Genomic DNA, 17,550 nt, shown 5'->3' on the forward strand with positions numbered 1-17,550 from the left:
TCGATGGCCCGTACGAAACTCCCAATCGTCTTCCCTCCTACTCACGGCCTCCTTTTCCGGTTTCTTCGGACTCTCTACGTTTTTCTTAGCCGTCCTCTCTTCACCTGTCCTCATCTCAAACGCTTCTTCTTCGGGCCACACCCGATGATCGCTCTCACTTCTACTACATCGATATTTTTAAACAACGCATCTCCGGGATACGTTCTTCTAACCACATTACCAAAGTTACTTCGAATTAACCAAAATGAGGTCGTAGGATGTAAACTTTCTTTAATGTCAAACGAACATTTTTAATTCCTACATCTCAAAATATTCATCATCATAATTAATATTTTTAAACGAAGTTAACAAGTTTTTAATTTTAACACATTGAACACCGGTCACCTCGAGGTTATAACTGGATTATTTCCTTTACAATTTATAAGCACATTTTAAACGTTCATATATTTTACTCGTTTATTTTTATTTGGCCTTTATCTAATGTTTAATAAAATGTGGATATTATTCTTTGCGAAATATCAGATCAACAATTATTCTATAAAAATTCATTTAAAAGTCAGCACAATGTTTCTTCGTAAGACAAAAATTGCAAGGGTATGATATATCATTTGGTTTCATTCAATTATCCTATAAATGGATATAACTATACAAATTTATGTGAAACTTATTCTCAAATCGCGAATAATACGATCTCTTGTAATTGCATGTTAATCAAATTGCATGTATAAAATTATTTGATTTCCTAAATTTTTATTAAACCTTTCATTTTTGGTCATATATATTAACGCAGGCCATGCAAGTTATAAAAGCGTTCATTTCGAAATACTTGCTGCGGTACGTGCGTCGAATAGAGTCACGTGAAATTTGACATGGTTCCTCTTAATGACTGCAGATATGCGAGGATCACGCGGAATTTCGAAGTGGCTTTGTATCGGCACGCGACAAATTCTCTCTCTCTCTCTTTCTCTCTCTCTTTATCTTCCTCTATTTCTGGTTATACCCATATTCTATGAAATACACGATCGTTCATTGTGCTTCTGGAATAATATATTTATTGCTCTAATCGTCATTTAACGTCAAACAATTTAATGTAATTCTTATACCTTTCTTACGAATTTATCTAATTTTTTGTACACGTTGTAATATTTGTTTAAACAAATTTTCTACAAAATATAATGTTTCAGGAATAATATAAATATTTTGCAATGTTTCATTTTAAACATCCAATAGATTTACTGATAACTGGTATACGATGTACGATTTAACAGCTAGACAATGTGTAAGTATTTGAATTGGATATGCAACGATACTAAAAGGCAAATAATTCGATATGTATACAGGTAGGATTATATATACATAGGATAAAATATGACAGTTATGCAAGTAGTAATATGCAAATGTATATATAGTGGGGATCTTTTTTTTTATAATTACATGATATAATATTACCTAATATGATTTGTACGAAAATATGGTAAATATGTTCCTATATCATAAGGGTATTTGTTTGTATTTGGAATGAATTATATGCGACATCCGACATATAGTAAAATATTAATACATGACAAACATAAATAATATTTTTTTTTCGTTTATAAAAATCTACGCATTTCTACATACAGACAAACACACATTTAAGCGTGCACTGGCACATTCACAAGCAGATAGGATTTGGGGTCAAAAAATGCTACGAGAGTGATATACCTTGTAATACTTATCTCTGGTGTGACACATACGACGACACCTGCATGCACGCACGCATGCACGTGTTGTCAAAGCTCACATATATTGAATTAAAAATTTTCTACTTTTAAATATTAAATTTGGAAACTTCAAAAAAATGTAAAGTTATGCACATAATAATAATTTCTTTAAAATAACGAAAATTACAACATATCAAAAAATTCGCAGGTAAACGCTTTCCCATAAAGAATGGTGTAAAGTCATTCGATTGAAAGAAACAGAAAAATATTAGCTTTTTGATAAAATAGTTTCTATCGAACTTCGTATCATCGAAAATATCAAATGTAAATAGTTATATTTATGTCTATAAAACAGAAATAGAATTTATTTCTTTTTTTGTTCAAACGTCTTCTTAAAAACGATTATCTCTTTTTAAATGTTATAAAATAAAGAACATAGTTGTAATATACGTAGATATTATTTAGAAACAGTTTCTCTTCTTTTAAGAAGATGAAAGATTATGAAAGATGATATTAATATAAAATTATTTAAGTGCAGATAAATTCTTGAATTAAAGTACCTTCTAATGTAGAATTTGTCGAGAAATAGTCAAAGGGAAATTCGTTAAAAAATCGACTGGAGATGTAATTAATTAATTCTAATCGCGTCAGCGTGAACAGCTTGCAAACGGAAACGGACAAGCCAAGTTATTGCATCGGAATACGTGCTTGTAGTAGCATGGCTATAAAATTTGCATTAATCGTTGGTCGCCGACTGAAAATCCGCTGGACAAAATAAAAAAAGAAAAAAAAAACACGAGAAAATCCGAATGTGTATCGGGTGGTATTACGAGCTAAAGCTCGAGTTAAAGTAGGAAAGGACGATATGGACAAAAAGGGAACGAAACAGTTTCGGTGGGTTGTGGTAGAGTAGGGAAAAATATTAGGGAAAAAGAAAAGTTTATTGTAGACCGCGACAAAAATTCTTTTGCCGGCAAACGACACGTATAAAACAGAACGAGCCAAGGACGCAAACGTAATCATGCGAGATGAGAGTCGCGTGACGTGCGACAGCAATAACATTTTTCATTTCCTAAAACCTGACGACGACGACGACGACGACGACGACGACGACGACGACGACGACGACGACGATGACGACGACAGTGGCAAAGTTGAGCTCCGTTTGTCAAGGAAGAAAACTAATTTTTAAAAAAAATTCCCCACTGCTTTTCAGATATGCCACGTTATAACACGTTTATACTTATATCTTGTTCAGGGTCTAAGAAAAAAAGAAAGAAAAAAAAGGTAGCTTTTCCTATTTTAAGAACCCGAAAGAATCTCCAAATAAATACCACGGTACTCTCTTTAATTAACATTTCAAAGAAAAAGAAATAAATGAGAGAGAAAGAGAGGGACAGAAATTATCCCGGCAGAGTTGACGGTTAATAAACTTTTATAATTATCGTGCAGACAACGCAAGAGTACTATAAGAGAAAGATATATATATATAAAGAGATGAAGAGATAGAGAAAGAAATAAAATAATCCCCTAGGGAGAAATGAAGTTTTGAATACGCGTACTATAAACATATGATTCGAACGATTCCACCCCAGCACGCAAAAAGTTCTCTTCGTAAAATTAATAAACCGAGTGTCGAAAAGCAACCTCCACCATGCCATGAATCTCAATATATACTGAAGATATGCTTTAAAAAATGTATTTACCTCCAAACGTAGCTGCTTCAGGTCCGAACCTTCTCATCTCTAGAAGCATCCAAATCAAATTCAAGAAGAGAAGACGAGAAGCAAGATGAAGATTAGAGGGAAACTCGAGATCGATCCTGGACAAAATAAGTAAAGTGAAGCTCAAAGGAGAAAAACGAAGTAAGAAGAAGAGATCAAGGAGAGATACAAAGGGAAAGGCTAAGGCGGAAAAGTTTGAGACAAAAGAAGAAACAAAGAGAGAGAGAGAGAGAGAGATAAAGAGAGAAAGAAAAGGAAGAAGTACAAGGGACTTATTTCTGAGCCAGCGAGCTCAAGTTAAAACGCCACGGGAACGTCGGCTTTTATTTATGAACTATTTGCCGCTGCTACGATTTACGAGGTAAATCGTGGAAGGGTAAGAGGAGAGGGTTAGTAGTAGTGTATAGATCCCGGCTTCCTCTGTAAAAGGGGCTCGGTAGAGTAAAGTAGATATGCGGAGAATAGGGAAGCGTCGAAAAAGGAAAAGGCGAGAAAAGCCAAATCTACCTCGTAACAGAAAGAGAGAGAGAGAGAGAGAATCTCATTCGTGTGGGAGAGTCGTGAACGGATTCGAGGAGGTAAAGGAGAACGCGAAAACCGCGTGCTGAAAGAGAGTACCGAAGAAAATAGAGGTGGATGAACGGGATAGAAAGAACCCGGTAGGCAGAGAGAAAGAAAAAGAGAGAGGGAGAAAGCAAGATAGAGAGAAAAAGCAAGGGTGAACACGCGAACGAGTCGGCCTTTGACTGGCCCGGCTCCAAATCTACTCTACAAGCTTTTTCTATTTTACCCCTTATTTTTCCGTTCGCCTGATTTATCGTTTTATTGCAAAGCCTCGCCTTATCTACCTTTCTCTTTCTTTCTCGTAGAAAGATCTTAGCATCCCTTACCCAACCATGCGAGCTTTTCCCCGATCGACTATCGTAACGACGTTCGACTTGTGCCTAAGCTATGGGCCAAAAGCAACTCCACAAGTCTCTGGCACGAAAACGCAAGAATAACCGATACGTGGCTACCATCGTGGTGGCGTGGCGTTTTCCAAACTTGGATCAGATCCACAATTGAGACACCAAATCGGCACGAATCGAATAAGACGCATTTGACTTTCTTTATCTTTACCTTATTCAACGAATGTCTCGTTATTCATCTTCAACACTTTGACTGTCATGTTGGTTATTGGTGACTAGAATGTTTGAACTACTTACAATTGTAAAAGTTGAATGAAAATTGACATTAGGCGTATTTTAAACATTACCGCTAATTTGTATACACTTTGAAAGAAAACGTGCCTTATTGAACAATTAGAAATTTTTAATGGAACATCGAAAATAAAAGATTACTTTCTATAAAAAAATGTTAAATAATAAAAATACTACAGTGGCGTACTGAGCGAAACAAATAATTTCGGCGTGGCAGTCAAAGTATTAAGACTCAATTAAATGATCTAGAGAATACTGTTGACTGATAATAGAAATATTTCTAACGTGAGATAAATTTGAACACTGTCTTCATCATTTTTGTCGTCGTTGTCGTTGTCGTCGTCGTCGTAGTTATCGTCGTAGTTAAAAGGGGACGATTTATAACAAAGACGACTTTGGAGCTTTAGCACCGCCTTAAGGTCGCCCCAGGTTAATTTTCCCATCATAGTATGAAATAATTCATTAAAACTATTTCGTACGGCAACAGGGGGCAACTAGTTACCTACCTATACCATGCCGCCGCGCGTGCGTTGCGGCTTATCGGAAGAAATATGGATATTTTCCGTGACCAGGCTGTAAAACTTTCCGAATCGCGCCAAGCTTGGGCTCATAAAACACGACGTCGATCCGTCTTCCGGCTTGCTCCGTCGTTTAAAACACGGTTGTTGCCTATACATATACATACACATATACCGACTTAATTACGATCGAATAATAATTTTTAATATCGGTGAGAAATCTTTCTTTCTTTTTTTTTCTTTTCTTTCTTTTTTTTTTTTGACTCTCCGTTATAAATTTTATTCTCTTTTTTTTTCTTTTATTTTTATCTTTATAATATTTTCACGAACCAATCGAGAGAAAAGAGGAACTTACAAATTCTTGTCCCATCCCATCAAATAGCCATAACCTCGTTTATCGTGTTCTCTACGCGATAACGTATCGCATTGTACAAACGATCGGTATAGTTTTCAAGGCATGCATCATCCGTGGAAATAACTCGAATGCTCCAGGCGGACCGAACCGGGCCGGGCCGGGCCAGGCCACCAGCTTCGTCGTCGTCCTCGTCGTCATCGTTGTCGTCGTCGTCTACAACGTAAACGTGTGCCTCGCACGGATACGAGCACGAGCGTGTCGGACAGTAGAGCTCGTATATCTTTGTAATAAACTCCGCTGGCTCGGCCCTTCAGGGTCGCTCGGTGTACTTATGGCCCGCCAACGTTAATTACCGGAATAATTGTCCGGAGTGAAAATCCAGCCCTTTCAATGGATGGACTTCCTGCGGTTTCCTGAATGCCCTATGATGTAGTGCTACGCGAAAGGAATATGAACTTATATGAAAGAGAATTGTTCGGGGGAAGAGAGAAAACTTAGGTTTTTCATTCGACCTTCAACTAAATTCTCTAAACATGGACTCTTTTAATTTTCTTTTTTTATTTCTAATTTACGTTTAGATCGTATACCATGAATTTCCTTTTCATATTCGCTTAATTATTTAGATTTGAAAGGTAAAATAAAAATGAAGAAAAATGCACCGTTTGTTTTATTACCATCATCATCATTTTTTCGTTATTATTTTTTTAATATTATTATTATTATTATTATTATTATTATTATTATTATTATTATTATTATTATTTAGCTTACAATTAGTAAGAGAGTCAAATCTTTTATAATAAACCATTTTAATCACATTTTTGGTCATAGATTAATTTTAAACAGAATTTCATTTCATAATTTTAGATATAATTGAAACGAACATAAACGTTTTCCTGTAATTCAAACGTACCGTTTACTTTGTACATTACATACTAGACTATTTTAATAGAATAATCAAGATTAAGATCATTTTCATAATGTTCGTAATCATCTAGGTAAAACGTTAACGGTCGGTATCCTAAACGACAACAGGAGGAGGATCGTTTCTCGGTCGTTCTTTTCGCGAGCTTCCTTTCAAGTCGACTTCGTGAATACGTAACATCGTTGGCATGAGCAAGAAATGCTTGGCGTTGTACTGAGGGTTACCGGAAGTCGGAGATCAACGGCTAAAATGAAGCTATCCTTCCGTGATACTGGTTGTTACGGAAATTAAGCTCGAGCGAGAAACCATCATGCTCAGGCGTTAAATTCCCGTTGTAATAAAGCGCAAATAATAGAGATTACAGACAAAAGTAATGGAAGATAGTTGTTACTACATGAAAGAAATATATAAAGAACGTAGTAAGAGAGAATAAAAAACCAAAAAAAAGAAAAAGAATCCTAAAAGATACAATTTACATTAGTAAAATAAAATAATCCTCTTAAGTGTGTTAAATTAGTTAATTTTTGAAAATACGTTTGTTATAATATCAAAGATGAAAATCAAATAAAATGAACAAATTAAATCTTAAGAAAAAGTCAGTTTATCAATCGAATAATAGACTTTTAGCCACACGTAACTCGATGTCTCATATTAAAATTTGTTCTTTTGTCGGCTGACGAGGAAGCCACGAAGAAGAAGAAGAAGAAGAAGAAGCAGAAGAAGACGATGGCAATGTCGTTCGAGTTGAGCGACGCCGACAGGCCAAGAGACATGAGAGAGTTCTCTTTCCCTCAATCCTCCTACTCTTTGGAAATTCGCCAAAGTCACGATGCGCTGGCTCTCAACTTTGACTTAGTCTACATGGCAGACACGTTTTGCTATAGCAGCCGAGGATACAACCGAGAAGAAATAAGGATGAATGTGAAACGAATGATAGAGACGTCTTTGCGAACCTTTCTTTAAGAAAAGAGAATATCAGTTTCATAAGAGAAAGAGAGAGAGAGAGAGAGAGAGAGAAGGAAAGAAAGAAAGGGGAAGATAAAAATATAAGAAGCATATAAAAGACATATAGAAGTACTACAGAAAGAGTGAGATAGAGTGAGAGTGAGAGTGAGTGAGGAAGAATATGAAAACAATACACTCGACATACAGGCTATTATAAATGTGTATTTATATTTCCAGGTATTTCTCAAGTCGACGACAAAACGTAAACAGCCGATAACATAGGTATAATAGCCGAGCGTTCGACAAGGTCTCTTCTACCAAGTTTACGTAGTAACGTATCTCTTTCTCCTTCTATCCTTCAACGAGACAACATCAACGAAAATGAGGCGTGCTAAATCATTTAATAATTTTATTTCTAACGCTATCGTTTTAATTTTAATAATTTAAAAAGTTTTTCATTGCATAGAATGATATAAAAACTGGTTTATTTTATATGTTACTCTTAATTGAGTTTGCTGATACAATTAATGTTTTATTTAGATAACTTTAAAGATTTTTAATTAATATTTATACTAACATTTTATACTTGGTATATAATATTGCAAGCAAATAGTTGCATACTTTGATCAATTTCACAAATATTTAATAGCTTTAACTTTTTATTATGTTAATTCTCATAGATTATTAAATTATTTCTTACTATTTATCATTGAATATTTTTGATAAAATATTCAATGGTTTTAATGTGTGCCCTGCCTTCAAAAATGATTTATAGGAAATATTGTAATATAATCTTTAGTATATTTCAGTTTTTTCAGATTTTTTATTTAATTTTATTTTATACATCGTCATCCTAAGGGTAGGATACCCATCCTGCAATCATCCATGAAGATTAAAAGTTAGTATATTTTCCTATCATACATATCTATGATAATTTCAATGGGTTTTTATAATGACGATGATATTAATTGTTCATTTTCTTTTTCTTTTTCAGAAGATCATTGCAATCGTGCGCGTAGGCAATGAAATACTCGTGTGTTGCATCGCGTTAAAATAAAATAAAATATAAAAAAGTCGACAAGTAGATTCAGTGTTGATCGTCGCATGTTAAAATTTCGTTTGCTCGGTTAAGAAACTCGCAAGTTTCTTTTATTCGGTTTAAACGCGTGCTCATCGTCATCCTAAGGGTAGAAGACCCATCGTGCATTCGCCGATAAAGATTTAAAGTGAGTATATTTTTGTATTAAATAATTCATCAAAAATCTTAATGGTTTTCTGTAATATTAATGATATTAATATTATTGTTTTTTATTTCTGTTTCAGATTGCAATCATTCGTTTCACAATCATGTGAAGTGACCGGGAGTGAAATTTTTGTTCTTGCATTTGACTGCGTGCAATGCAGTCTTTGAATTAGTTGTAGAATCAGTGATCGGGCGAGTAATTAGTTAAAACCAAACGCGAATTAGAGTCAGTGTTGTTCGTCGTATAATAAAATTTCGGTTTCGCGATAAGAAACTCATCTATAGTTTCTTATTTTCATTTATACCGCGTTTTTAGATTCACGCGAGGTGCATCACCATGGTGCAATAGAGCTGTATCTCATTGGAATGCATTGTAAGTATTCACTTTTATTTACATTTTATTCGATTTTATTTTATATGATTTTGAATAATATTCCAGATAACTTATCGTTTTGTTTTATTTTATTTTACAGATATAACCATGGATTCTGTTTTCTCTTTCAAAGATGTTGGATGAATTCTTCGATCGATCTTGGATGGATATTCAATGAATTTTTGGTGGATCTACGATGGATCTTCTTCAATGGCAAATAGAATATCGTCTTCCATCGTCAGACTACAATACTTGCTGCTAAATAGGAGTATTTTGGAGCCATCGTAGAACTTCTTAAACCGTGAGTTTTTATTTAAAGTCCCTCCAGTACTCAATCATGCCGAGGATGAAAGGTCTTCATCGGCACGAATTACTGGTTGTAATTATTTAAATAAATTATTGACGAGCCATGAGTAATTCCTTTTTAGGAGTTACTCATGAAAATTGTATATTGTATCATATGTTTTATTATTAGTACAGGATAGGTTTTCTTGTCTCATCGGTTAAATTCATTTAATTAATAATGTAATTAATGAATGCACTCTCTTTTTTATCACGCGTTTTGTTCGTGGTCAGTAATGATGAAATCGAGTATTAATTTACTTAGTTAATCATAAGTTCTTGTCTCTTGTATGGATTTCATGTATGACAGATATTCCCTAATATAATTCTTTTAATCGTTAAATCAAATTGGTAGAATTTTATTTTTGTTTTATTTTTAATAATAGAAAATACTTTAAATGTAAAATTAAAATATTTTTTTTTATTTATTTATACATTCGATTTAAAATAATATTATATTACAGGAGATACGATGAAAATTACGAAAGAATTGAATTTTTAATTCGATCGATCGAACACGATTAAAATCGATTGATTTTAATCTTGTTAGTTCTATTTAAATTGCAACAAATAAAATAGTCTATAAAACTTTAACGAATATCGATTTTCACTACTCTTATCAATATTTGAATAAAAACACGCCAGTCTCTGGCAAACAGTTATCACCCTTGATCTATTAATCCCAACGCCGAAACAAATCACGAACTTATCTATTCGTAGGCACGGCCGAGGGAACGTCACATATCGCGAAAACGTACCTCGCGTAGATCTTCGCGGGCATACAATATAAATCTCGTGCATGGTGTGCGAATAATGTGAGAGAAAGAGAGAAAGAGACAGAGGGAAAACGCAGAGAAGTTGCTCAGAAAATTGGAGTCCGTCAGTTACCTGATAGGAGTTGAAATCGTAAAGAGAAGATGATGAAAAAGTAATAACGTTTATTAAACTTTAAAAGGATTTTTCAATTTAACAACGGTGACAGTTAAATGCACCATCATTTTTGATAATGCAATAACTTTTAACAATCTAATAAATAATTTTATTTGTTCTAATTAACTTTTAAATCTTATTTTATTGAAATATTATTATTAGAAAGAACAAACATTTGTGATGAATTTATTAAAAAACAAAAAAGAATGAAAAAAAAAAAACAAAAAACAAATGAGATTTCTTATAAATTTCATTGATAAATATACAATGTATGTAAATATAATGCATTGCTCAGTTTTTCGTAGACTCATGATATATGATATGACGAATCAGTCGAGAGAATGAAAGCTGAATAGTATACATACACGGATACTAACCCCTTCTCCCTCCCCACCCGTTGACAGGGTGGTCCGTTTTTTATTGTCAGATGTTGAAAAGCTTAGCGTGTAAATCAACAATAACCGAGCAGGCTCGTTTTGTACGAATTTCGATTTATCGTGTGTCCATGTCTCTTCCTCACGCTGCGTCACTTTGATCGAGGTGGTCGTGCTTAAAATATTCCCCAGTACAATGACACTTTTCAGAAAACAAAACTCTCGTGCATATCCCTGAGCTATCCTGTACCACGTTGTCTACCTTTTCATTCTTTTTCATATTCGATATTCGAAAATATTTGTTGTGATTTTGTTTTTACGCTTTATCGTTAGATTTTTCTTTTTTTATATTATGTCAACGTGAGATTCGTCTCTCTATTGAGATCTACGGATTATGTGCAAGTTGTAGGATAAAAAAAAAGTTCGTTGAGCAAAGTAGAAAAAGAACTATCTTAAATCACTGACACTCTCTCTAACAAAGTTCGTCATTTTTGTTCGTTAAGAAAAAAATACACGGTAATGTCAATAATTGTGCGAATTACAATCGAATCGTAAGACCTACATGTAACATTTAATTTGATGCAAATAAATATATATTATACATTTAAGTTTGTATAAAATTAAATAAATGATTTTCTTTCAATTGTACTAGAGTTATAGAATTTGTTCTGACTTTAAATATAATCGTTTTATCTGTTTCTTTTCTTTTCTTTCTCAATCACGTATGACAATTGATTAATAAATTAAATTAATTAGTAAATAAATAAATACATAGAAAAAAATGTTAGTTATTTCTTTCTTATCGAAATGCATTTTAGTAAAGTGCAACGTTATAAAAGGTACGTTTTATTGAGTATAAAACAAACATAGTAGTATTATTTACGAGACAATAACTTAGTATACAAAATTACATATAAATTTTGTCGATCAAAGAAAGAGAAGTAAAAGATGTAAAGGTAGATATATTGTATATGTATAGTAAAGAGTGACGACGATCTTGGTAAAATGCAAGAAGAAGAAGAAGAAAGATCGTTGCGTCAGCATCATTCACGAGACTATTATACGATCGTAGGGCAATCTTCGTGTTCGCGGAGACGTATCGACGAAATATAGATAGAAAAAGAAAAAGAAACATATAGAAACAGAGAAAAAGAATACGCCATTTCAGCGCTTTTACGTAGTATAGCGTAATGTGCAAAACCTCGGCACTCACAGAGAGGTGAGGCCGCCATTTTCGTGGCTGAAGAGCCGCGACGACCCATAAATCCGTCGTCCTGCACCGGTGAGCTCTACCTGTGGGGGGTTTATAGCTAATAAACGCAAATACCTGGCCCCATAGTCGTTCGTCCTACTTATGCGGAATACATAAAATATTGGATACGCATTAACTATCAAAAGCGATACTCTCTACGAAATAACACAGACGAAGTATAAAGAGTAAAAACGCGTTAGAACGATTTTTAATACCTTTTCGATCTTTCTACTATCTATCCTTCCGCCATTGTCAATGTATATTTTAATGTGAGAAAAAATTACGAGACAGAACAGAGAACAATACGAAACTTCGGGGATTTTAACGACGTATCTTTGTCTTTCATTATTTCATTTCTCTTTGTTATGTTTGTTATTATACGAAAGTGAGATCAATGATCTACTACTTTTCTTCATTCTTTTTTATATCTGCTTATAATTTTATTTTATTAATTTTGTTTTATAAAGACTTTAACTAATGACTTTTAGACAACAAGATATTTATATTATGACATAGTTAAACATAAAACATAAGATTATATTGATTAATTTCGATTAGAAATCGTAGAAATGTATGCTTATTGATTTAATAATATGTAATATTTCTACCATCGTATTATTTATAAAAAATAAAAGGAGTATTGCTTTTATCACTATCAAGATAGACATCGACTGATCTATATCAATCTATCCCCACCGTGTTACTCGTATTTTATTAAACGATCTGATAACACTCTTTAATGCGATATTTGTGTTCGATTTCATAGAAGATTAAAAGATATATGTTAGGAGAGAAAGAGATTTCAAATCCAAAGTTTAACTTTGTTTAAGTTTTCTTACAATACGATGAGGTTTCGTGATATATCGAAAAGAAGAAGAAGAAGAAGAAGAAGAAGAAAAAAAAAGAAAATTCGTAAAGTTTACTATCCCAGCAAAACTCATTCGAAGAACACATAAAAAGAGTTGCGTGCCTGCGTGCTATCTTTTGCTTTTTCTATTGTTTTTTTCTTCTTTACGTTTTACCTCGATCCTTGTCTTCGAAAGCTTTTCTTTGCAACTATTAAGGACCATCAAGGTGCCGGCGATAATACGCTACGGTATCTCGCAATAATGGCGTGCTAAGGGTCGTAACTACGAAGTCGCCGCCGTCTACTGATGGAACAAAGACTCGTCCGAGGGAAAAAAAGTGTATCGTTAGAGAAATTAAGTAATTAACGGCACGAGTAAGAAGCGAGAACGTGTACTTTACTACTCGTGTGTATATAAAATGAAAAATGGTGGTGGGAATATAATAGGTCGGAAATGATCAGATGATAATGAAAAAAGAAGTGAAAATAACTCCTATTTATTTCTTACCTTCCCTTTTCCTCTACCTCAGACCACCCCATACCGTTTATAATAGTATATACAAAGCTGTCGAGAACAAACAAAGCAAAATTTAATTTACGATCTTTCCAGCAATCTATTCCAATTTATAGAACGTAATAGCTATATATTTATTTAATAAAGATAATTTTGATTCAATGGTCAAATTAAACAAATCATACGAAATAAAACTTATTGACTAAATTAAATGAACTCGTTAAATAGAATCACAATTATCCTAATTTCATTATTATTTTTTTTTTTTTATCTGAAACTTAAGAGTAACGAAATAGTGCGATATATTATACATATATTCATCAAATTATGTAGTACCGAATCAATCAAAAAAGAAAAGATTGATCAAAACAAATATCTTGTTAAATAATATTTACTATGATTCTTGAGATCGTTTAAAAATTGTATACTTGTATATTTGTCTATATAACGTAAAAGAATAAGAAGGAAATGTGAATGCCACGAAGGGAGGAAAAATACGTGGGCACAAAATTTCGGAACAAGGTACGTACAAGCAAGTGTGTTACGTCTCATGAGAGTATGGCACGTGGAGAAAGGGAGTGTATGTCGTGGCGAATGAAACCCACTGGTATGGAAGGAAAAATAATATATAACGAGCTCGGGGTAGGAAGTGAAAGGAGAAACGAATGAACGAACGTGAGAGAAAAAAAGTATATAAGTATATACATGTGTATATATATATATAAATGGTAAAAGAAAGAGAGAGAGAGAGAGAGAGAAAGAGAAAAAATAACTAAAAAATAAAAGAAGTTAGAAAAAAGTACGAGGGACCAAATCGTGAGAGAGAAATCAAGGAGAAAAGTAAACCGAAAACTAAATCGTCGGAGAAATCGAACAGTAATACGAAAAAATCACGATTTTTCGACGCTTTTACAATTTTATCTTGTGAATCATCTCTCTTCTCAATCTCTTTTTCTCATATCGTCAATTTTTCTCCATCTTATCTTTGTGTTTTCCCAAAACATCGTTCTTTCTCTATTTTTTATATCTTTATTATTCCTTCCTCTATCTTCAAATAAATATTTATTTAATTGTATTAAATTCACGTGGTAAAATGTCCTGCAAGAGATTTTCTTACAAAAAAAAAAATACAAATGTTATTAACGTCAAGATACAATAATTTTGAATTCTTACGATGATACTCTAAAGATATTATTAATTGCGTTTTGTTAACAAACTTCGCAAGCCTACTAATTAATTACAAATTAATAAACAAGTATTTATTAAATTTAAACATACGTTTTTTAATTTGAACAAACGTATTCCAAATTAATGTTAAAAATGGACAAGTACTTTAGTTTATTAAATAATATTCATTCGAAAAAAAATCTTTTTCTTACCTCTCGAATGATTTTGCAACCTCTGACAACACCGATCTGCGAGAACAGCGCACACAACAAATCTTCAGAAACACTGTGGTCCAAATTACCGACGTACCTGATTCAATGAAACAAAAAGAAAACTGCAGGATATGTGTGTAGGAATTATTAAATATATTTTTATTAGATTTTTTTTTCTTTTTCGAAAAAGAAGATGAAATGAAAAACAACAAAAAAAAACAAAAAGTAGAAAGGGTCGTATCAACGAACGTAAAAACTCGACTTGAAATTCGAATTAGATCGCCAATTCTTGATAAGATGTGATTACAAAATTGGTGATGACTATCTGTGTCTTTTAGTCTTATCCCATATGAATTAATGATAGATAATGAATTTTAAAGATGTTTGTTTTTTTTTCACGTGATTATTATTTAACAGTTATTATTATAGTTAAAATCAAAGTTAATTAGAGATTAACGTTAAAACGTGAGTATCGCAAATTTAGATCGATAGATGAAATAGATAGACAGATAGTAACGTATTACTACGTGCCAAAAAGCCACATGTGTCATCGGCGAATTAGAGCGGAAATAGGCAAAGCTTCAAATTTCTAAAAAGCCGTATAGGAATACGCATAGATCGGTGTAGCACGTTGCATCGTGTAATAAATTTTCGAAGTTGATGCTGATTTTCGATTTTGGTAATGGAGAGAGGAGTTACGAGAGGAATCGTTGAAAAGTGGTGAGAAGGGAAGAGAAGAGAAGGGATTGAGAAGAAAGGGGTAGGGAAAACAATAACATAATGCGTATGCCACGGTTACGATTGAACCAGTGCGCAAGAATAGAATGGTAGTAAATGTCAACAGACCTAAACGTAAACTCTCTCGATGCTCGTAAAACATTTTATATGCTCTTTAAATGAAATGATTATTCATTTCATGGGAATAAAAGATAATAGACGTAATTTGAAACGCTTTTTACTATTAACAATTTTCAAAACGGTTCGATTATCGTAATTGAACAAAATTTAAGACAATATTTCACATTCGTTCTGTCTTTTTTTTTTTTTTTACTTTTATTTTTGTTCCTTTTAAAAATTAATCATTTTACGTTAGAATTATTTACGACGTTAATTTCAAGATCGTACAAAGTATTTACATTTGTATATGTATGTATACCAATCCGATCTTTCCAAGATCGGAAAAAGACCAATGAGATTACTCACAAAGTCTTCGGAGGAATTTCGTCCATCATGATGAGCCCCACAACGAGTAGTCAAACTATCGCAAAACACTGGCAATCATGGCAGCTTTTTCGAAGCTCTTTGCCAATCGTACATAAAGTTATTTTATTTTAAATACACCTTTATGTGCACACTATGTCTAGAGACCGTAGAGGACTTTAAGTGCATAATAGTTTTCGGTACGGAGTGAAAGAGAGAGAGAGAGAATGAAAGAAGAAGAAGAAGATGAAGAGAAGAGTAAGGAGGGAAAGAGCTTATAAGCTTCTCCTAGCGCTTGCGTAGCTCATGTGTGCAAGTTAAACAAGACTTGGCGAACGTTTCCTAGAGAATAGATTCGATTTCTAAGCTGTGCTCGATTGTTTGTCATGTTTGTTGAACGAATAGGTGTTTAAACGAATCTTCTTCCGAGACTTTGAGATTAAAATTAATTAAAGCTCCACCTACATATATAAATAGTTAAAGTACAATATTAATGTCAAGGACGTGTAAAATAGTAGCCAACAAGGTTACTATGATACATATCAAGTGATATATATTTTTTTAAATCTCACGAGTAACTTATCAGCGAAAAGATCAAAGAATTTTCGACAATATTCTATCGGATTTTATTAAGTCTGGGAATATTAGATTGTAGATAGATAAAAATATGTTGATATCGTTATGATATGTCGTCGTGTCGTCTTATGAAAAGAAAATAAAGCGAATAAAGGAGTAGAAAAGTATAGTTTGAGGGTTACACATCGTCACGGGTAACCGCTATAAATAATTCGCGAGTAGGTATCGTAAATGTCAGAGAGTTTTTCCAAGGTGTAAATCACTCTCACCGAAACTCGTTCTAAAATTTCACCCCTCACCCCCTATTTCCCTACCCTCTTTCTTCTATTTTATTTTCTTTTCTTTTTTTTCTTTTTTTCTTTATTTCTTTCCTGTCTCATTGTTATCCCCAACATCGTAGCATAAACGTCTGTCTCGCGGTACTCTCCGAGTATTCTTACACGATGAAAAGGAAAACGTGGCCGTGCATCATATGCAAAGTATAGTACATCGTCAAGTTGCTTTATACTACGAAACAGTGTTGACACAGGCGGATGTGTATGAAAATGGTATTCATAATTCATCGCCCGACGGTATCACTTTCGCCGAGGATATTTTAAGCACGGTGTATATGTGGTTGTACATCTCTGAATTCTGATTTCTTCCTTCCGATAATTTCAACAAGTAATACAAATATTTTCTGTATTTCATTTAAATTGTCTAGATGAATCGGTCATATCGTAAACATTTTTTTTGAGAAGAAAAATTTCATAAAAAGAAAAGAAGAAAAAAACGAAAAGTCGAGTATACAAAATATAAATGATTCGTGACGATAAAATGTATCTATATTCGTGTGTATGGTACAGGCCGTACCAACGCGAGCAACGTCAAGTTGCATGTGCGAAAACGTTGGCTTTCGGTGGTTCGTAAGAGTAAGTAACAGCAGCTATGAAACACCGCGAAAAACTTCGTTTTGCGAGAGACGATAAATCATCTTGAAATTCGCCTCAGTTGACAGGCATGTAGTTTTACGAGGATCTGCACGCAAAATGTAAAACAGTCTTTGTACCTGGTAGGCTTGCACTGCAATTAATTAGCGTTTCGTGATAGCCGTGCATGTATCGAAACCTTGGTTGTTTTTTTCTTTTTTATGCGATGTAACTAAACCGAGT

General features: G+C 33.4%; 2 protein-coding genes across 2 annotated transcripts in view; one reads left to right on the forward strand and one right to left on the reverse strand.

Moving 5' to 3' along the window:
• Positions 1–17,530, reverse strand: part of LOC107065091 (uncharacterized) — a 51,452-nt gene extending 33,922 nt beyond the window's left edge. The window contains exons 1-2 of the mRNA XM_015318416.2: positions 15,827–17,530; positions 14,624–14,720 (exon numbers count right to left, since the gene is read on the reverse strand). Coding sequence (XP_015173902.2) covers positions 14,624–14,720; positions 15,827–15,855 — 126 coding nt within the window. The 5' untranslated portion in view covers positions 15,856–17,530. The remainder of the gene's footprint in view (positions 1–14,623; positions 14,721–15,826) is intronic.
• The window catches only part of LOC107065186 (putative G protein-coupled receptor No18), an 81,662-nt gene continuing 72,494 nt past the window's right edge, over positions 8,383–17,550 (forward strand). Inside the window, exons 1-3 of the mRNA XM_089174065.1 lie at positions 8,383–8,595; positions 8,693–8,985; positions 9,086–9,286. The gene's annotated coding sequence lies outside the window, so the exon portion shown is untranslated. The remainder of the gene's footprint in view (positions 8,596–8,692; positions 8,986–9,085; positions 9,287–17,550) is intronic.

The sequence above is a fragment of the Polistes dominula genome, unplaced genomic scaffold, assembly GCF_049000335.1.
Source record: "Polistes dominula isolate Pdom_NZ unplaced genomic scaffold, Pdom_raw_medaka contig_28, whole genome shotgun sequence".
Classification (NCBI taxonomy): Eukaryota; Metazoa; Arthropoda; class Insecta; order Hymenoptera; family Vespidae; genus Polistes; species Polistes dominula.